Below are 22,995 nucleotides of genomic sequence, written 5' to 3'. Positions count from 1 at the left end.
CATAACTTGGCACGGAGGGACACTTAAGTGCCATAACTTTAAAATAGTACACTTAAGTGCCAATATCGGAGTAAAATGGAACACTTAAGTGCCACTCCGGCGAAAATCCGGCCAAATGGCCGACATGGCAATTTTCCAAGTTTGATCCAAAACGGCATCGTTTTGCACACCGACGTGGCGGAGAAAATGCAAAACAACGCCGTTTCGCGTCGACGTGTAAATAATAATATAAAAATTAATTAAATTAAAATTAATTTTAATTTTATTTAAAATATTCAAAAAATTAAAACATTTAAGAAAAATTTAAAAAATTTAAAAAATTAAGAAAAAAGAGAGGGGAGATCGAACGGGCGGGTGAGGGCTCAGCCCTCAGCCCCCGTTCGATCTCTCCCCCCTTTTTTAATTTTCTTAATTTTCTTAATTTTTTAAATTTTTTAAATTTTTTAAATTTTTCTTAATTTTTAAAATTTTTTTGAATATTTTAAATAAAATTAATTTTAATTTTAATTTAATTAATTTTTATATTATCATTTACACGTCGACGCGAAACGTTGTTTTTGATTTTCCCTAAATGAAAAAGTAATTCTCCACGGAGAAAATGGTTGATACTTTTTTCTTGTATAGACATACATCTATACAATGGCAATTCAACATTTTCAGTATTTCAATATTCAAATGACTTAAAACATATAAAAGTAGTATATAATTAAATTAAATGGTGATGTCACATGACGGGACCTCATTGAAATAAAAATACAAAAATAGGAATATGAATCTGCGGAAATGCGAAAAACCTCATTTTCTTTTGGATGCCGCTGTTGTTATAGAATTCATCATTATTTTCTCGGTCAAGTTTAAGAAGACAAGAAACACACTCTGTGGAGCCCCTGTACTCCTCTCCCGGTAGGCCATGGCGATGGAGAATGGTCGAGTGACGACCATCTCGCGTGGCAGACATATAGTCATCGAAGGTCATCATCCGCATGGATCAGGCTGAACCCCACCACGTCTTTTCCGGATGCTCTTTCTTTGGCATTTGTCGTGTTCTTCGAAAGACTTCGAGACGACATGCTGTTCTTCTTGTGAGAAAGATTCTCGTGTCGCCGTCACCTTGCAGTCATCAGGCGTGGGGCCCACTGATTTTAGTGCGGACCCAAGTCACACTTGCATGAACTAGGTCACAAGATCTCAATGAATTTCAGTTCTTAAATGAGGTCAGTCTTATACGAGAATCACATAAATCAACGTCCACGATCAACTAGGCTCATTTACGTACAGAGATTGTAGTTTTTTTTTTCTTGAGTGTAGGGCCACGTCAGCTGTGTCCAAAGCCAATATTAAGAGGTAAAGGTCTCTCTCCCCCGTCCCCTCCCCTTCCCAAAAAAAATCCGAGGTACTTTTCTATAATTAATTTTTGTGTGTAGCACGTGTTACTTTAGTTTTGGTGGATAGAGAGGGGCGCAATGGACTTTGCATATATAATAAAACAAATGACTCGAAAGGACTCTATGATAAAATAATGAATATGATGATAACTTTGAGCCAAATTTATGTTTTGCAATCTTGAATTATTAGATGAGTTATCAAGCATTTAATTTGTATGCAATGAATTATGTCACAACGTCTCTTGCCAGCTGCATTATGACAGAGCTTTACCGGATGTATGTGAACACATGAATACATCCTTTTAATTTGAACAGTTTGGATACTTTAAACTGTATAAGAAAAAAAAAAGTTATTAACTTGCTTTGGACTAAGTGTCAAGATTTTTGGGTTGTGATAGCCAATGAATTACCCTTTTAAAATAAGATGATTTTAATCAAAATTAAAATATGATTGTTATTTTATTCACTGCCTAAGTAGGACCTTCTCATATTGGTGATCTTAATTACTATACATAGTACCACTAATAGTTTAGAAAATTTAGATTGCGCCATCATGCCCTACAATTATATAAATTTTCAAATATTAAGAATGATGACACCGCTTAAGTAACGAAAAGTATATATATTAATAATTTTAATACTGATTTTTATTATTATGTGTGTAATGACTATGTATAAATCAAATCCTTTTCCATTACAAGGTGGCATTAATTTTTCAAAACTCAAACGCAAAGTTGACTAGAATTCAAATGACATGGATTTTGTGATTGACTTGTTACATTATATCTGTATGCGACGATTTATGATATTAACAAGAAAATTTTAGAAAAAGAAAAGTGTTCCATCTTATAGGCACACTTAACCATATTAAACGCTAAACACTGAAGTATTGCATACAAAAGGACATGATTCCTAGGTTCATTGGCTCATAACTTTAAATAGAGGTGATTTTCCAACTAAAACATTATGGCAAATGAAGGATCTCTTGCCTCGTCCATCGACCCAATGCAATTATAGCCATTGGTCATCCAGAACTCACTTGTGTGGTCTACATGATCAATGGTTATGATGAATCTAATCCAACTGTCTTAGGTGCATGAAATAATTTTGCCAGTAAAGAAACACATTTCATAAGTAGTTTTGCTTAAAAACATAGTTATCTTGAGATTACAAATATACTTTTGGACGCCTATCTCATTTAATCAATTACTATGGTATATCATTAGAAATTTTTTGAGATTATTGCAAGATTGTTATTTTTGATGATTTTAATACATCTTTGTATAATCCTAAATATGATTACAGGTACATGTTAAGTCTTTCCAATTAGTACACGATATATGTTAACCATACATATAAGGGGATTGTTTTTTTTTTCAAACACTAGAATATCATTATCTGTGCTATTTGTAACGTGAAAAGTAATAGTTTTTTTTAAAAAAATAATGGTTTCTGGATTAAAGAAAATATAATTCTACGTAGAGATAATCTTAATTATTTTCTTGAGAATCCCAAGATATCTCTTTTCTTTATTTTTTTTCTCGCAATTTATTGTTTTCTTCGAAAGATTCCAAGACGACTCACGAGTCTTCGTCCACGGTCGTCACCATGTCTTCCCATATTAAGATCATGCGGTCACCAGGCGTCAGGCCTGGAGGTTTTAGGGCGCAATCCAGGCCACAGGTGCCTGAACCGGATGCAGAAAATCCCAATGAATTTCAGCAGTTAGATGAATTAGTCGCATGTGGAGCCCACGCAAATCAGCCTTGGAGATCCACTGGACTCATCAACATGCGGAGCATATTGTTAATGTTGGGACGCAGGTTCAGGCCAACTGGAAAGGAAAAGCCTGAAAGGATAATAAAAAGGTTGTTTCCTATGTTTCGCTTTTGCCGTGAAACACGTTACTTTACTTTTGGCCTCGATAGAGGTGCCCAATGCATAATATAAAGATGACTGCCCGAAAGAGGACTCAATGAGCGCTTTCCAAAAAAAAAAAGTTTTCATAAAGAAAGAGGACTCAATGATCAAAATAGTTTGTTTACAATTTTCCTCGCCTAATCATTTTGTTTTAAATTCTTGAATTATTGATTGAATGATTAAATATTTAATTTGAATGCAACATATTCTATTATAGAGTTTTACGTTCAAAGTAATCTCATCATTCTCTCTGAATATATGAAGCTTTATTAGATATATATGAACAGAAAAATTGCACGTATTTGTGACATTTTTTAAAGTCGTATAATCCATATTCTTTGTAGTAAAAATAAAAATAAAACAGCCATATTTTGTTTTGAACTACGTTGGAGATTTTTGAGGTTTTGATGGCAAGTCAATTACCATTTAATTTAAGAGCTTTCAATCACAAAAAAAAAAAATCTTTGTTCTATTCATTGCTTGAGATGGATTTTTTCCTATGAGTGATCTTAATTACTATGCATAATATTTACTAATAATTTAGAGATTTGAATAAAACCAGCATGCGATACAATTATATGAACTTGCACATATTAAGAAATAGGCACTTTTATGACAATTATTAAGTAGTCGGACAAAAGAAGATGTACATTGATAATATTTTTATCGTAATAGATGTAATTAATATCTATCAATCAAATCCTTTTCCAATTACTATACTTCACCTGCTCTTAAGAACTCAATAACAATATTTCTTATGTTTATTTAGGGCAATGTCTTAAGTGTCTTTTCTTCCACTGTGTTCTCAAAAAAAAAAAAAAAAAAATCTATAAGAACACCACAACTACAAAATTTTCTCTCTATATAAACAATTTTATATGTAGTTGACACGTCCTTATTTTCCAACTAGATAATTAATGAGTGGAAGAATTGACAAAATATGAGAATAATGGGAATAACAAGCAAGAGAAAATTGATTGTGTCAGAATTTAAATAATTGACTTATGTTCTCAAATCATGTTAAACTTATCATTTTTCTGAAAAATTTAAACTATTAAAAACCGTGTCAACGATTTATTTATGACAAACTACGTCACAAAAAATGCGGCATCATGCATTTTTGTACTCGATTTATTGTTAAAAGCATGAGACCCAACACAAGGCATGCCTTCATTTAATTATCCAGAAATCGCATGACGCATCATCTAGCAAGTATAGTTCACTGTATCTTTTGGAAAAATAGATCATACATCGCCAACACAAAAGAAGTTTCATATAAGCAGTCTCAGGATCTTTGATTTAAAGATTATTACTATCAATCTTTTAAATCAATGGTATATGCAGTCGTTCTTGTAAAATTTATTTACGCCAGTTGCATATGCTACAATTACTCTATTTTTTTTTTCCGAATATAGCTTTTGGCAGCATGCAATTATGTACATTGACAACAAGGATACCTGTGTAAATAAAATATATTATTGTACATCGTAATAGCATTACTGTTATAGTATACTTGATAGGTAAAGCAGAAGGAAATTGCAACAAGCACTTGTAAATAACTCCCACTAAGATTATCATAAGAGCTCCTCCCAACACATAATATGATGTTCCGTTTAAACTACTGCTAATTTGAGTGGGCCCATCACTATCGGCTCACCATGTTATAATGAAAGTACAATCACGATAATTTTATGTCACGGCACATTCAAATATACTAACAAACATATTAAGATTTCTCAAGGCCAACAAGCAATTAGGAAGTTTTGAGCTTGTGACCAAGGTGGCTCGAGATGTTCGAAACAACCAAAAAGTAAGCTTTACTCGAAATGATGATAATAAAATCTTGATATGTCTTTCACATATATATTATTTTGTCTTGCATTTTTTCATATATGCAATTGGATCCTTTAATTTGTCCTATTGAGAATATAATGAGATTTTGCTAATATGACGGTTCTTAAATATTGTGAGAATAACAGTCTATTATGAGCTATAAATTCTTTAAAAAATGAGTCCCTTAATAATTTATAATTATTTATGAGTTGATTTTTTGTTGTCCAAAATAGATTGTTATTCTCACAGTACATTAAAAACTATCACATAATCATTTCCCAATATAACGGGTTGGGGTGAGCAGCTCATACTTGAATCCCACTCTGTGAACAAGGATCAGAAGCACAAAGGTCCCAAAAAGGAGAGAGAGAGAGTCTGAGAGAGTTTTTTGGAAATGAAGATAGTGCGGCAGCTTCTACTGGTGGCTGTAGCCTGGTGGTTGCGACAAGGCGGCGCTCCCACCGTGGCCGGACATTGTGCACCTAGGTGTGGGAGAGTGCCCATACCTTATCCCTTCGGGCTCGAACGCGGGTGCGTGAGTTCCGAAGAGTTTTTGCTCCATTGCAGTACCACCGAAGGGAGCGGTGATCGACTACTGTTTCGCACGGATATCAAACAAATTGAGACGCCGGAGAATTATTCGATACGCAGGATCTCAGTCAGCGACTCGACCATGGTCATCAGACTCCCCGAACTAAACGACTGCTACAACAAATCTGGCTCGCCATTAAACACAAGTTACACAAGCAAAAATCTGGACATCGATCTATCAGAATATCCACAGTACAGATTGTCGGCCACCCGGAATGCCCTCACAGTCCTCGGTTGTGACACCTACGCGCTCACGAACGTGACCGCGGTGGTCGACAAATATGATTTTTCCCGGGGCGGCTGCATCTCCTACTGCAACGAGTCCGTTGACTTGGCGAAGGAGACCACTTGCTCTGGTATCGGTTGCTGTCAAGCATCGATTCCGAAGGGGCTCCAGAAGCTCCACATTAGAATCGGCTCCTTCAACTATCACGAGAATGTCTTGCCATTCAGCCCCTGTGGAGTGGCCTTCGTGGGGACAAAGAGTCATTCAATATCTCCAGCAAGAGACTCCCGACCTTCAATGATTCGGGCAAGAGTTCGGACCTTGTTCTGGACTGGATGATCGGATGGGACGTCAATTGCACACAGGCCAAGTCGAACCCGTCGAGCTATGGCTGTGGCAACAACACTGACTGTCGCGACTTCGCGGATGCACCGGGTTACCGTTGCTTTTGCCAGCATGGGTATGAGGGGAATCCCTATGATCTCTCCCGCGGGTGTCAAGGTAATTAACATATGTGACTCATGCATTGTCACCTCTAAATGAACTGTGTGGATAACTAATTTATGCATTGTTTCCATCTAATTTACCCATTTAATGAGGCGCCGTTTGATTTGTGCCACCCTCTCTCTCTCTCTCTCTCTCTCTCTCTCCCTCTCTCCTCCCTCTCAACCTCTACCTCCACTCTCTGGCTTGCATCTCACGACATTGCCACCGCCACATCATTCGCCCACCACCTTAGGTGAGCCTAGCGTCGGCCTTCATGCGCGTCGGACCCCACAGCCGTCTCTCTCTACCATACCAAAACACACTCCCGCTCCTCCACGGCAACAGCTACTCCACTTCGGAGATGACAACAAAGTGCCTCCACCACTCCGAGCAACGACTATGACGACTTTTTCTCTCTCTCCCCGAGTCTGTTTGTACCTCATCTCAGCATTTACAAGTCCCCCCGAATGTCTCCTCGTAATGAAGGAGATGAGATATGCTTGCTAGTCTCTTCCATTAACGGAGGAGACCATATCTATAAGTCTCCTATGAAGAAGACAAAACTGCTGCAACATTTCATAAAGAGCGACGTGGCAATGATGCGGGCGTGCTGGTGGTGGGGAAGTGGGAGAAAATGTTAGAATACCAGCTCAGATTAACTGTCTCACGCGACGCTCTCTGCTCTCTCCTTCCCCAACGACGCTTTGCTCTCTCACTCCCCCTCTCGACTCCGATCTGCTCTCTCTCGCACACCCACCTCACTCATGCTTGTAAAGATCAATCTTCTCATTCCTAGGTAAATGATATTAAAACAGCAACCCCTCGCCTTGCTCTTGCAACGTGGGGTTCATGCATCACTGCAAAAGCTCGATTTCTGCAAGTTTTCTATGCAGATCCTTTGTGAGCTCTTGTGCCCTCAATGAGGTCACGTAGATAGAGTTCGAGGCAGCGATGATCTCCATCGATGGCAAAGAATGACGCCATTGTTGAGCTCAAATTCCATAGGGAGAGAGACAAAGGATATGGAAAGGAGATATCTTAAAAGAGAGTAAATATTTGTCACAATACTATGACCAAAACTTGAATGGGATAGCATTGCCCGTCTAATAATTCATGCACCAACTTGTTCAATCTGTTTTTGCCATTAACCAAGATAAAGGTTCAATTTGTCTTCTGCATAATGTAGACATTAATGAGTGCGAGGACCCACAGAAATACCCATGCCGTGGAAAGTGCGAGAATCTGCCTGGGAGCTACAGATGTGACTGCGACGGTGATAATCGTCGCGATATAGCTCTTGCAAGTAAGTCTATCTCCTCATCATTCACCTAACAGTTCATATTCTATCGTCCATTCTTGATTTTGCAATATGTTTATATGTTTTAAAGATTATTATATTAGTTGGTGTAATCCCAATAACACAAGCAATGAGCCACGGGTTGCCAGGTGTCCCTATTCAGTCCTATGCTAAAGCTATTCAGTCCTAGGCTAAATCATAAACAAATGATTTTGCAATATGTTTATATGTTTTAAATATATAAATATATATTAAAAAAATATTAAATGGGTTGTGCGTTTGAAATTAGTCTGAGGATTACATGCTTGAATAAGTAATCTAGTAACATATATTCTTTGGCAGTGATTCTTGTACCCGTCGTCTGCATATATGCTAGTGCTTCAGCCTCAGTCACGTGGAAGTGGAGAATTAGAAAGATAAACTTCAAACGAAATGGAGGAAAGTTCTTCAAAAGTCAAGGAGTTCAAATCTTTACGGAGGCAGAGCTGGCAAAAGCAACCAACAACTATGATGAAAGCAACAAGCTAGGCGAGGGTAGTTTCGGTTCCGTCTATAAAGGGAGAGTAGCAGTGGACAAGGGTGGTTCCGGTTCTGTCAATAGAGGAAGAATAGCAATGGATATCGAGGTCGTGGTCAAGAAGCCTAAAGATGTGCACAAGCCTCTAATGAAGAAAGAATTCCAAGATGAACTTCTAACTGTGATGCAAACAAACCACAAAAATATGGTGAAGCTCTATGGCATATGTTTAGAGACTAGAATACCTTTGCTAGTTTATGAATACATTTTGAGTGATACCCACTTCAATACCCTCTTCAAACACATCCATCCGAAAGTGTCAACCTTCTTGAGATCGTGGGAAAACCGGCTCAAAATAGCCACTGAAGCTACACTTGCACTCAAGGAAATGCATTCTAGCGGAATCATTCATGGCAACATCAAGTCAGCGAATATACTTATTGATCAAAATTACTCGGTGAAAATATCTGATTTTGGAACTTCAGTACTTAAATCACTGCAGCATAGTCACATTGTAGCCACTGAAATAGAAGGCACATTGGACTACATTGATCCAGAATATTTAACCACTGGTAAGCTAACAATTAAAAGTGATGTATACAATTTTGGAGCTGTCCTCATGGAGTTGCTCACCGGAAAGAAGCCTACAAGTTTTGTTGCTAATAAGTCCGAGGAGCCAATCAATATTATCCCTCATTTCATCTCTTCCGTGAATGACGGGACACTCTTTGATGTCATAAATTTTAAGGCCACTGGTGAAGATGAAATCAAGCAAGTAGAAATGGTTGCTAAGATTGCAGTGAAATGCTTGGACCAAAGCAGTAGAAAGAGGCCAACAATGAGTGAAGTGGCTCAGCAACTCCCCCCAATTAACCAGAGCTTGACAGTTGCAGAAAACATTGAAGAGCCCAAATTCAAAGTGGCTGGAACAATCTGTCCCACTGTTGAGATTTCAGTGACTGACTGTCTTTCCTGTCTGGGATCAGATTAAGTATGTTCCTGCATTTGATCCTTTATTCCTATAGTAACATGTAGTAATTGCCCATAAGGACTTATAGGGTTGATTGTGTGCTTTGAACATGTGTTATGTTGCCATTTGCTATGGTCTTATGTTTGTGCAAGCATTTGGGCTAGTTTAAGTGTGAGAATTTAATATACTATATGTGAAGCTGTGCATTGTAGTAGACTTATCTTATGGCCATTTTGGCATTATAATAATCTCTCTTTCCCTTTATCTTATCTTTTTTTTCATTTTTCCCTTCATATATTAATAATAATAGGTCAAGACAAAATCTACTCACTCCTTTATATCTTTTTTCTTTCGTAATCTCATCCCAATTCACTCTTATTGCAAGTAAAAATTTCCATTCACTTTCAGTCTTTGCTTTTCCCTAATTATATTGCAATAATTCTTAATATAATGTTCATTTCCAAAAAAAGATAATAATCATCAGCTAAAAAGACAAAAATAGGCTAGAAAAATATTTACCTTCACTTTTTTTTTAATCTTTTTGATAATTTGATCTTAATTTGACATGACGGCAAAAAAATGAAATCTCAATTTACTTTACTTTCCCTTAATTTATAGTTCATATAATCTAATTTGAGGTTGGATGTTAAATTTGGAGTGAGAGGGGAAGGACAAACAAATTCAAAACTAAAAAAAATGCCACATATTCCAACCGTGATAAGATTACTCATAAATATGATAAAGGGTGATAGTGAAACCTATTGGACTCTTAGATCTACAATATCTTAGTTAATTCAATAAGAACAAAAAGATCTTATCCAAACCTGTGAGAGGATCATAAGATCGAGAAAGGGAATTTACTTGATAATAACTTTATCGTAGAGCGGATTCTTTTTTTTTTTTTTTTTTAGAAAGATAAAGAAAAGACTTTTACAACATTAACAGCAAGACATATAATCTGCCATTTAAGATGAAAGAACTTGCATTGTGTTATAAGTTTGATAGTTAAAAACCATGATGAAAGACACTAACTAGCAAGGAATACCTAATCTCTTTTATCGTCAATGGAACATTTTTTTATTTCTGCCTAAATTTTACAAATTAAAGGCTTAGACAATTGTTCAAGCAAAAAAAAGGCATAGAAAATTATTTTTTTGTAATTGACCATGATTTTAAGTAATATCTCAAAATGACGGTGTAAAAACCCGTCGCAATTATGTTCTACCGAATAGTCATGAACAAAATTGACTAAAAGATAAAATATGTACTTTTAATTCGTTTTTAAGAGTAATTTGAGCTTGGCATTTGTTTTCTATGAAGTATTTCAAGAAAGCATCGCTCAACGAGAGATTGAAAAATTTATAAAAAAAAAATTATGAAATTATGGGAGAGAGAAATATTAAAGTATTCACCAGATTTTGTCGATCCCGTGCTAAGGCTAAAATTCTAGTCGAACGCAAAGACATCCCAAGTGTGTTTTAGTTGGATGCTTTTTTCTGATAGTTTTTCTTGTAGTTTACCTTTAAGTAATGCATCTTTGAATATTTCTAAAAAATAGATTTGTTTTTCATATTGTTTAAGGCATTTGACAGCCAGATAGCACTTGTGGGGCTAGAATGGCAATTAACTACAGCTTAATACCATGTTACAACGCTTTCGTCAATATTTTAAATAGATGGGCCAATACAAATAAAAAAATAAAAAAAAACTTTAAGGTCTAGTCCAAAAAAAATTACAGATTTAATTGGACATTGTGCAAAAGTTCCAATTCAATATTGTCGCGACCTAATCTTGGGTGAGCCACCTAAGATTTGGCTAATAAATTATTAAGTCTAGACTTAATTTAGGCTCTCCAAGCTCGTACCAATTCGCAACTAACATACAAAATTATTTTTATCTAAGAGCCATTAATCGCCTTTGTGGTGGGTCGATTAGATACCCACCTAAAATAATGGAAAATTTATTTTACTGCTATGTACAAAAAAATGAGGGTCGAAAACTTGATTACACTAATTAATCAACTAGTGCCCTACATTTTATAGCAATCGTGAGTTTTGAGATTCAATTCCTAACTAGGTTAAGAAAACAACAATTCATACATCAAAAGGGCACAATCAACGATATAAATGTGCAATCAACAAGCCAACATTTGTTTCCATAAATATTCAATCCCTATTGTAAAGTTTTGAGGGCTTATTCAATTTTGAGCATAAAATTTTTTTGAGCACTCTCACAAATTTTAAAAAAAAAATTATTCAAAAAATAATTTTTAAGCTTTTTCCTAACATTAAAAAGAATAATTTTTTTCGGAATTTTTAATTTTTTTGTAAATTAATTTATACTCCGGAAAATAGGGACTCGGATTGGGCCCAGTCCGAATGTGGATCTGACCTGGGCCCCGCAGACTTGGGCTAGTGATACCAATTGGACTAAAATAAGTGGGCTCAATGATTCAAGCCCAATCTGGTCATGACCTGAACCGAGTCCAAATTCAATTAACCTAAGCCCAACCCAGATTTACCAATACCAAGCTCAAGCCCACTTCCTCTCTTTTTTCATTTTCTTATCTATTTCTCTAAGCCCTTCAACGTCTCCTCCCTATTTCCACAACCCCAAGCCAAACCCAGACAGAGCACACCAAAATGCAAGATGACCGCATGAGGACTTCAACAAATCAAGGCTCATCATTAGACTAACACATCAGTATATCGCATGATATAGATCCCACCATCGAACGCTCACGATCGAGACCCCCCAAACCAAACCGGGAAACAACTTCCAAATCCGGCTAAAGAAATGTCTGAGCATGAGGCAAAATCACGTCGAAAAGCCGGGGCTTTTTAGACTCTGTAGAGATGAAACCTGGCTAAAGAACTTTACCCAAAAAAAAAAACCTGGCTAAAGAAATGTATTCGGCCATCAGTAAAAAAAATGTTGTACAGGAACAAACACATCTACGGATCCTTGGAACAATTCGGAATGCGAGACTAATAAAACGATCGGTTTTGGTTCGGGCGTTCCCTCGAACACGTGGTGGGCACAGATCGAGAAGAATACATCGACCCTTCTTAGATCTAAACTCAAAGAAAATCACCAAGAAATGCTCGACGCCAACAGGATAGAAGTAAAACACGTATGAACCAGAGAAGCTAGGTCGCAGCCTCTCCTTCAACCAAAATAGGGCGAAGCAAAAAGGGTTTGAGGGAACGAGCGTTTAACCGCGGGATCCCTACCTAGCTTGGCGACGATGGCCTCAACACGAATCGAGCTATAGCCGGCTGTCCCTGTGCTGCCAAGCTGGGATCCTCAGGAAGATGACGGATCAAACCGACAGATCCACTCGCCAGAAACCGAACACCATGAGGAAGGGGAAAGCCGCGAGCTCGGTGGTGTCGACTAGGGGGCGCCAGTTCGCGATGAGGGCGGCTGGACAACGCTCAGCCGGGAACGACCCTTTTTCTTCTTCTCTCGCCCTCCTCGTTTTTCTCTTGGTCGTGCGTCCAGCTCTCTCTCTCTCTCTCTCTCTCTCTCTCTCTTCCTCTTTTATAGTACTCCTCCCCAGTTCGGCTTGCTAAACGTTCCAAGGTGGAGGCCCTTCTCCCTCCCGTCTCTCGCGCGCCGGCCAGTCCTTGGCCTACACCGACGGTCCTCCCCTTGCTCTCTACTCTGCCGCCCGTCTATCCTCTGCTCTGGACAGATCTATGGCATTGAGCTCCTCCCCAAATTTACGGCTTGACTCGTCACTTTTTTGTCCGTTCTTCCCTTTCAACCGGCAGTCGCTTTCGTCGTCCCCGGTCCTTTGAACGTGATGTCCTCAGTCACGCGCGTGAATAGCAGGAGGGGAGGAAGGAGGGGGCGGGCCAGGGAAGAAATAAGGAGAATGAGCCTAGCCCAGGCTGGAAGGAAGGAGACGAGAGGGGGAGTAGGTCGGGTTGGCCCACCCGGCCCGGCCCGGCTCCTTTTTAAATTAATTAATTTTGTTAATTTTTATTTTGTTATTTTGTTATTCTTTTATTATTTTCTTATTAATAAATTAGTAAAATTTAGAAATATTGGTGAAAATTATCCTAATGCCCACGTGCTACGTAATCTAATAAAAATTCTTTTGATAAAGCTGAGTCAATTCCTAGTTTTCTAATGGGTTGCCGAAATCTAGGTATCAATAATAGTTACACCATCCTATCTAACCATAGAACAATCTCTAATCATCTGTTGGCACATAAAAAAACATGTAAGTCAAGCATGATAGATGATGAAAATTAGTATTATCATATGTGCTGCAATTATAACTCTCACAACAAGCCAACTGCTTTTTACATTTTCCCTTGATTGATTGATAGTCAAAAACAGCATATCCAACGCCCAATTCCAAGTCGACTACCTTTTATATTTGTTTGGAACTACAATTGCAAATGTATTATTGGATGCCAATCTTATTTAACAAAATACTTTTGTGTGATATTGGAAAAATCTCAAAATTTTTGCAAGATTATTCTCTCCTAATGATATACATCTTTATATGGCTATAAATATAGTTATGAGTGCATATCGAGTCTACAAGGTTATATAGGAAGATAGAGTCTATTTTTCTTGATGGGTTGGATGATCGTCCAAAAAACATATGGGCTGATGTGCTTCAAATTCAACAATTCCATATGGTTGAACAAGTCTGTGCTCATGTCCGAAGGGAGGATGTAAGACAAGTAATTATGATAGCAAGCACAAAATTTACACATGCCAATTCCATGGCCTCCAAAGGAGTCAAGATGGAACCTCAATGACCATTGATGCTCTAGATTTTTAAAAATGGTTCTTCCTCTCTGGAGGTGGAAAGGTGAAAACAACATTAAAGGCCAATGCACAATTGGAAGGAGGCTTTATGCACTATGGAAACATGAATCATACTCATGAAACTTGCTTTAAGTTACATGGGTACCCATAATGGGGGAAAAAACTTGAGGCATGAAAAGATGCTAATAGTGGGTTCGGACAAGCTTCTTTGGTAAATGCAAAACCTCACTTAACTTTAATTCCACTAGTGGAATCGTCAAGTAATTTAACTCCTCTCAATAATTAAGGTAATTGTGGTTATGCATTGCTTAGCTATAATCAAGATAATTACAATGGATGAATTGTTGATGTAACATCCTCGAATTCCAAGCCATGAGAATAAGGTTTGAGGGTTCATCATGAGAATCAATGACATAAACATTCGATAGCCCAAGACATGGCATATTCGGCCATGGACCCAGTCCACCCGATTGAGACCCAGCTAGGGCAAATAACCAAGACCAAGGACGAAGTTTATTTTAAGACATCTAATGAACCAATGCTAATTGAAAATGGTCATTGACAAGTTTAAGAAGGCTACAGACTTAGTCACACTCATTTGATTAAAGTTTAGTAAATTTTGGCATGGACCTCGGTTTTCATAGAACCTTCGATTGTGTACAAATATGAACAACTCCTCCAATGAGGTGGCACCCTATATTAGTTTTATCAATGCCTTGAATGAATTTTTGGACACAAATTAATTAATGTGGGGACAAGTTGCTGGACAAATGTCAAGATTTGATTGGAGTTCTAAAATCTTTCATAACTTTTTGACTTAGTCCATCTTTATCCAATTAAGTGCCACATGGCCACATTAAGAGAGAAGGAGAAAACTTGCTTCTTAAGTAGCTCGGCAAAAATATCTAAGCCTCATTTAAAAGTTTTGGACATTAGTTCATTAATGACCATGATAAATCATCAGCCTAGGTGTCCTTTAGAATCTTAGGTAAATCTTAAGGTATGATAGCCCTAGATTATAGCCTCGGTGAACAAGTCAAGGACTAGCCAATTAGAAGAGGACATGATGCATCAAAATGTTTATGTGTCTCCTTAGGCATTATAGGTAATAACGAACCTAAAATGAGTCTTGGAGAACAAGTCAATATGTGAACCAATCACAAGTGAATAGCAAGGGACCTAGGTGCCAACTCAAGAGGATAGCTAGGTCAACTTGCCTCTTAGGTTTAATCATGAGCTTGTAATAAAAGTCTAAGAGGAAGAAGCCTATAAATAGGAGGAGTCATTCTCACATTTTAAGGCTTGGCCTTTCTCTCCTTTCCTCTCACTTCCTCTCCTCTCTTTCACACCCTTCTCCTCCAAACCACCCTAGACCCGACCGACTACCAAAGAAGCATCTTGGAGCTAGGTCCAAAAAGTAGTAAGTAAACTTTAACTCTTCGATACGGTGATGTGTTACGTGTATCGATTTTAGGGTCATGTCATCGTTTGCTTGTGTTGGCTTTGTATTGTTATACTTGTGTTCTATTTGTTTATGCTTACATCGAGTAAGTCCATGGTCTCGCATGGATGTCGAGCACACACAATTCATGCACACAGCCACGTGACCTTCTTGGCCTATATTGATTGTTTAATGTTTTAATCCATCAGTATCATTCTTCTCAACCAACTATCATTGTTGTCTGTGTTTTGTATTTTTGTATTTTATCTCTCCTTCTCTACTTTTCTAGGAAATTGTACGCCCTTGTGTAATGATTCTAACTAATGATTGGATCATCACCACTCAATATCACTTTGATCTTGCCATGGAATAATTTAAAAAAAACAAAAGGAGCTAAAATGGCAAATACATTAAAAGAAATCCATCTATAAACCCTGTAGTTCGCATGTTGAATGCACGAAAATTTTAATTACTTGATCAGAGCTCTAATATATTCCTAAATGATTGTTTATTTCAAAACTCCTTTTAACTCTTCAAGTCTTAGGAATGGGCCAACGAAGGACATTGGATCTCAAAGCATTTCCCTCCAATTATTTGACTTATGCAAAACTATTTGCCTCCTCCCCCTGGGCCCCACTACGGCATCCCAGATCTTTCCACTCCTCTTGCTCCCATCGATTCGCGGCAGGGGTAACAACCTTCTGCAGTACTGCATTTCACAAAGATATCTGATAAATCCTTACTCGTTATTAAAAAATAAAGATGGGCAAATGGCTTACAAAAATTGATTTCCTTAGTAATCAAATAGGCCTTTATCTAGTGCTTAAGAAAAGTTCACTCACTTCAGTACTCACGAATCTCAAGTAACAATTTCGGGTTCTAGTCTCATCAGTCATTTTTTGTACTACTTTTCTAAGTTAGATATTTTATCTACAAATACCTTGAACAATTGTATATTCATTTACAGTGTGTGGACCAAATTCTATACCCCTAAGTTTTAGAAATATATCAGTGCGGTGTGTCAGGTTCATTTACTCAAACATTTATGCAATCTTGGAATTTTGAGACAGATGGTACATTGTTGTTTACTAGCACTTACATAATTTGATTGGATGTTTTAATTTGCTTGACGGTCGAAAGTGTGAATCAGCTCTTTTACCATATCTTAAAGCCTGCCATCGTTTCCACGCCATTTTTAACTAAAACATACCATTTTTACCTTAAATAGTCGAATTGACTTGTTAGCATTTTTAGACCCTTTTTTCTAGGCAAATTAGTGATATATGAATTGTTAGCTTCCTATCTCCATTCAATACAAAGTTTTACTTTTTCTATTCTTTCTTGAACTTGGCCCAAAGAAACTATTCATTTTTTCCCTCCAAAATAGCTAAAGCAAAACCGAATGTGTATGCAACTAGAAACTCAATTCAAGATTTTAATTTACTTGTTCATTCCAATGTTTATACCTAGAAGTTAACAAAAGATTGGGCCAAAAAAAGAGAGAGAGAGAGAAAAGCCAATGGTAAATTATTTTATTCTTTAGAAGAAATTCGGGTGGTACAAGTTGAACGAGGGAACTTAAGTTCCCATCATGATCACAAACTCAAATTTCATGATACGAGACATAATACAGATATTAAATGTGGTAGCTGAGTTTGGCACCTCATAATCAGATCATCGAATCGTTATCGAACTTTACTTTATCTGTTTTATCAGTTATCATCAATACATTAGCATCTGTTAGGGAAATCTCTTATGATGTTTTGAATATGACAAAATAAATCAAAGGCTACTAACGTGTTTAATGATTGAGTAATAGACTATGCAGATGATAGAACATGTAAAGGATATTGACAAAGTCTATGCTTGGAAGAACCAGAAGACGGACTCTATGCTGAAGCTGAACTTATTCAGACTGTGTCCAGACCTTAAAACTAAATTTGTTCAGAAGTAAAATATGTTCAGACTCATATTGTAAAGTCTATCGCACTCAAACTCAGTTTGTAAAGTCTATTGCACTCAGACTTAGATTGTAAAGTCTATTACTCTCAGACTTTACATCCAGAATGAGACAGATCGTAACACATGCCCTAAATGTATAACAGCTAGTGATCTGGTTTGGATTCTACGTCAAAATTGATTTGATTGACTCAATCTAATTGATTGACTAGTCCAAAAAAAAATCTAATTGATTGACAATTGGATCTCGAAGACAAGAACTTTCTATACGAAGAAACTCTATTTATGGAAACCAAGATTCTGTTTGTATGGGCGATTGGAATCAATTTAGGATTCTACTTTTGTTACTCAACGGCTACCAAATTTTCTAGATACAGATCTATCCAATAGGTAAATTGGAAGGCGATCCTCTAAGATATTATCCAACGGCTAGTTTGGAAGTGGAGGAGTATTTAAGAAGATCAAGGACCGATGAACAAGTAAGAGTCGGAGCGTAGAATTTATAATTCCAAAGTCTGAGCAACCTTCAATCATACACATGTATTTGGTGAGCTTAAACGTTTGTGATCGTGAGCTGAAACGTTTGTGATCGCGTAGAATTTACTAAGTGTTTGCACTTAAAGTTGTAATCTCTTATTGATTGCATAGTGAAATCCAGCCAAAAGGTTGTTAGCGTGAGAGAATGGGCGTAGGCTTGATCTAAGCCGAGTCACTATAACTTCCGTGTTCTTATTCTCTTCCCTGAACTTCTTTATTGTATTTCGTATTTATTTGTCAATGTTTATTTTAAACACCTATTCACCCCCTCTAGGTGTTCATACTAGCACTTTCAGCATTAACATAAGTTCAAGTGTTACTTGTTGATTGACAACCATTGAATGGAATAAGCCTAACTTGGTTGATTATCTTCCATACATCGAGAGGCAACACACTCAATTTTTTTTTTTTTGTTGAAGAAATTGACTCACTTGTATTCTCTTTTAACCGAAACCTTGAAGACACAAATCCTGTCCTCCAACAATCAAGAAGGCTTTTGGTGTTGTTCACCATCTTGGAAGCCAAAATATCTCAACCTAGCCATGTTCATAAACCACGTCCTTTCCATCTTCTCCCTCTTGCAAGCCAGAATAGATTATTCTCTCAACTCGCGTCTCCCGTCACATTGAGATTTTCCACAATTACATTATTTTTGCCTATCTTTTCTTATAATTTTAAAGATGAGAGACATGTGAGAACATTGGATATATCTCTTTACATTTCCAAATTTAACTTTTGAGTATTTCATGCTATCTCAAATTGACTCAAACGAATAACACAAAAACTACTATGATGAGTTATTGTGAGAATATTTAAATAATAAACCATATATTCATTTAATAGCTTAAACTTTTAGAAAAATCGGCTATGGTCCCACCAAAATCTTACATAATATCACAACTGAAGGCTCTGAGTTCAAATTTTACTAGGCCCCGTTTGCCTCTCTAATTAAATTTTCACGTTTAGCACTAGGCAAAAGATCGGACTAAACATGAGAAGGAATGTTAGAACATTTAAATAATAAATCACGCCATCATCCAACAACTTGTGTTTTTAGAACAGTTGATCTCATAGTTATTAATGGATCCAAAGTCAAAATGGATGATATCGACCTACTGAGAAAGATTGCAAATTATCCTAAGGAGTGGCAATGCCAACTTAGGGAATATGATATCAACTCAAATTTCATTACATTACTTGAAAAGGTTGTAGATCTTCTTTGCATTTAAAAGATGGCTTTGTTGGATTTTTTTTTTCTTAAACCATAATATTTTCAAAAAAAAAAAAAAATCTCATTTTGCACGTTTCAACAAGTGTTAGACTTGGTATAGGCATTTCGTTCAATTACATTGTTTCGTTCCGGTAGTTACCCTTGAAAATTCAAGAAAACACAACCGCACATGATGCTAGGTTCCTTTAGAAAGGTCTAGGGAATTAAATATATCTGCTTCTGCATGCAAATTGCAGTCCACAGATGATGGATTGTACTTATATACTTGCACATGAACGCTTTCTGCTACCCGTAGCCTGTAAGATGTTTACTTTGAAAATTTGAGTCGAAATGAAAATCACATGACCAACACTGGAATTGTCTAATTCATGTCTAGATACTTTTGCCTAACTCAAAGTTTTAACTGGTTGTTTGCACATTGACTACCAAATTTTATGTTCGGATCCGAGTGTTTTTCTACAACTTATTGGGGGCAGAAGGACACCACAAGTGCCATAACTTGTAGACGCCGACACTTAAGTGCGCCATAACTTCAAAACGGTACACTTAAGTGCCACTTTTTTCGAGTGGGACACTTAAGTGCCACCTCCGGCGACCCTTGCCGGAAATCCTACGTGGAATATTTTATTATTATTTTTTGCCTACGTGGCTCGCCTGAGCTCCAAATCAAAGCATAAAAATTTAAAAATTTAAAAAAAAATTAAAAGTTTTAATTTTAAAAATTTTAAAACTTTTTTTAAAAAAGAAAATTTAAAAATTTTAATTTTAAAAATTTAAAAAAATTTAAAAAAAAAAAAAGAAAATTTTAAAATTTTAATTTTAAAAAATTTAAAAATTTTAAAAATAAGAAAATTTTAAAATTTTAATTTTAAAAATTTTAAAAAAAATTTTAAAAAAAGAAAATTTTAAATTTTTTTTTTTAAAAAATTTAAAATTTAAAAAAAAAAAATTTAAAATTTGTTTTAAAAAATTAAAAAAATTTAAGAAAATAATAAAATTTTAAAAATTTAATTTTAAAAAATTTTAAAAATTTAAAAAATAATAATAAGAAAATTTAAAAAATTTAAAAAATAATAATAAGAAAATTTAAAAAATTTAAAAATTAAAAAAAGGGGGGGAGGCGGCGGCGGCGGAGATGGCGGCGGTGAGGGAGCCGGCGGTGGCGGCAAGGGAGCCGCCCCATTCGGCCTCCCACTCCCACTTTTTTATAATTTATTTTAATTTTAATTTTTTAAAAATTTCTTAATTTTTAAAAAAATTTAAAATTTTCTTAAATTAAAAAAAAAATTAAAATTTTCTTAATTTAAAAAAAAAAAATTAAATTTTCTTAATTTTTTAAAATTTTTAAAATTTTCTTAATTTTTTAATTTTTTTAATTTTTCTTATTTTTTAAAATTTTTAAAATTTTAACATTTTTTAAATTTTTCTTAATTTTTAAAATTTTTCTTAATTTTTAAAATTTTTTTAAAATTTTTCTTATTTTTTTTAAATTTTTTGAATATTTTAAATCTAATTTAATTAATTTATATACTATTATTTACACGTAGCGAAACGGCGTCGTTTTTGCATTTTCTCCGCCACGTCGGCGTGCAAAACGACGCCGTTTGGGACCGAGCTCGCCGGAAAGTCGCCACGTCGCCATTTGGCCGGATTTTCGCCGGAGTGGCACTTAAGTGTCCCATTTTACTCCGATGATGGCACTTAAGTGTACCATTTTAAAGTTACACTTAAGTGTCAGTCTTCGAGTTGTGGCACTCCAGGTGTCCCGCACTCACTTATTGGACAAACAATGTTCAGCCAGGTGGAATGTCCTATCTCTTGGAGAGATATTGTTGATAATTTTCGTATTCTGATTCTAGAGAATGGTGAAAGTTAAGAATCTTCGCCTTCTGTTCCTAAAGTCCTTCTCCAATCAGATAGATTTTTATGAGGAGCATAAGTGGAAGTGTTGGAGGAACGGTGGAAGCAAGAGGGGCCATTGATGCTGGACTTGGGTGATAACATGACAGCACAATTATGATATCAAAAGTGAATATATTCTTTTATTCATGTTTACATCCTCAATGTCTCGACCGACTATTTATTTTTTTCGTTTATTTCATCAAAATATTGTCTCAATTTAGTTGACGCAAAAGATATTCATAGAATTTCTGATCTATTTGCACGGTATAAAAAATTGTTTTTTGCGTGAAATCTCTTTAACATTTTTAATGCATCGTATTGCTGCACTTCTCTTTCCAAGGAATTTGAACATTTTCCCCATAGCCATCTTCTCTAGTTCTGGGGGCATTGCTTCTTGAGGGTGATAATTATGAGTTCTGGGTGGCACTGGGATGTTTATCTAATAATTATACGTTGAAACAACGTTATTCGATCAGAGCATTTGCAGTTACATGCGTCTCTGGCTATTGCTTGGAAGGTATATGGTACCTACTAGCTGATGCTTCCGTTTGTGAACCCTTCGTTTTGATATCGCGTTTAGTGTAGATGTTTCATTGCTCATTTCATTGATTAGCTATTCTGCAAAGGCTTCATAACATCGCCCATCTCATCATCAGCCTCCCTCCTTTTCTCATCCTCCACGACCTGGCGCAAACCTAAACCCAAATAGAAAAGCGCACGAGTCAGGATGAATTCTTCCCGAAGTCCAACCAACCGCGAGAAACCCAACAAACCAAAAAGGAAGGCAAGGCAGAATCTTGTACCCTCGTCGCCCCAGACTCCACCACGCAATCGGGAGCCTGCGGCTGGGTTTTGATGGCGAGCTCAGCAGAGCACTCGGTGCATTGGAAGTAAAACCTGAATCTCTGGTTCCCCAAGTACGTCTGCCAAAAAAAGAAAAGCACAAAGCGATCAACTCCACAAACTCGATACTCGGAGGAAGATTGGAAAACCACGGAATCGAAGGTGTGCAGCACTGACCTCGCCGACGACTTCCTCCTTCCTGGAATTGAACGTTGTCCCCCGGGAGATGTGATTCCCGCAGGTGTTGCACCGGATGCTCATCGGCAGCATGATCCGAACCTTAGCCGGCTGTTTCATGGGCCTCCTCCGAACCCTAGGCAGGTACGAAGACTCGAAATGTAGCTCCGGCGGATACATCTCCTTCATCTTCTCTCCACCTCCAACGACGAACGCGAGCGATCAACGCTTCAAGATCGATCCCTCCCTCTCTCTGAAGTCCGTTCTATCGACGTTGCTGAGGTTTTGAAAACCGACGGAGCGGGCGAAATCCATTAAATAGGCAAGAGTCCGAGTCGGTTCCTCACAAAGTTCGGGATCCCGAACGGGACCCGAACACCCGACCCGACCAAAACATCGCTATGGCCCATGGGCTTTGTGTGCCACGGTTTTTGGGCCTCTCTCTCTCGTTCCATTTTGAGACGTGGACATCATACAACCCGAATTTTAATATATTTTTACATAAATTGATGTCATTTGGCGTTGGGACGATCCATTTTTATTTTTAGGGATTTCATTGACAATGTGAATGAGAAAATTAAATAAAAATTTAATGGAGCTAACAAACAGAATAACATGAAGGATGACCATAATTTGAAGTACTTAGATGCAAAAAAAAAAAAAAAAAAATCAACACGAAAGTGATGGACCGGCGTCAATTTTGGCATTTCCCTGTATTGTGATCCCAAAAAACAATTTTTTTTCCTTCTTTTTTTCGGCTTTAGGCCTTTTCGAGCGTTTAGGGACTACAGAGCGGGAAAGTCACGGAAAATTCAAGTGAGGAGGGAAGAAGGAAATAAAGGAAATGGAAGCTAAAAAAAGTTATTAGAAACTAAACGATTAATGGATT

At 36.7% G+C, this 22,995-nt stretch overlaps 2 protein-coding genes across 2 annotated transcripts; one reads left to right on the top strand and one right to left on the bottom strand.

The window, feature by feature from the left end:
* The first annotated feature begins 5,532 nt into the window (after positions 1–5,532).
* LOC104442491 (wall-associated receptor kinase 2) lies at positions 5,533–9,489 on the top strand. The gene is made up of 4 exons (XM_039311495.1): positions 5,533–6,085; positions 6,166–6,456; positions 7,628–7,744; positions 8,081–9,489. The coding sequence occupies exons 1-4, from the start codon at positions 5,533–5,535 to the stop codon at positions 9,244–9,246; spliced, it is 2,127 nt and encodes a 708-aa protein (XP_039167429.1). The 3' UTR covers positions 9,247–9,489.
* A 12,206-nt stretch (positions 9,490–21,695) lies between these two features.
* Positions 21,696–22,295, bottom strand: LOC120292934 (splicing factor YJU2-like). Its single transcript, XM_039311494.1, has 3 exons — positions 22,107–22,295; positions 21,860–22,009; positions 21,696–21,770 (listed from the first exon to the last, which is right to left on the bottom strand). Exons 1-3 carry the CDS (start codon positions 22,293–22,295, stop codon positions 21,696–21,698), a joined length of 414 nt encoding a protein of 137 aa, XP_039167428.1.
* Positions 22,296–22,995: the final 700 nt, after the last annotated feature.

This window comes from Eucalyptus grandis, chromosome 4 (assembly GCF_016545825.1).
Source record: "Eucalyptus grandis isolate ANBG69807.140 chromosome 4, ASM1654582v1, whole genome shotgun sequence".
Taxonomy (NCBI): domain Eukaryota; kingdom Viridiplantae; phylum Streptophyta; class Magnoliopsida; order Myrtales; family Myrtaceae; genus Eucalyptus; species Eucalyptus grandis.
This window is presented reverse-complemented; position numbering and strand designations above follow the sequence as displayed.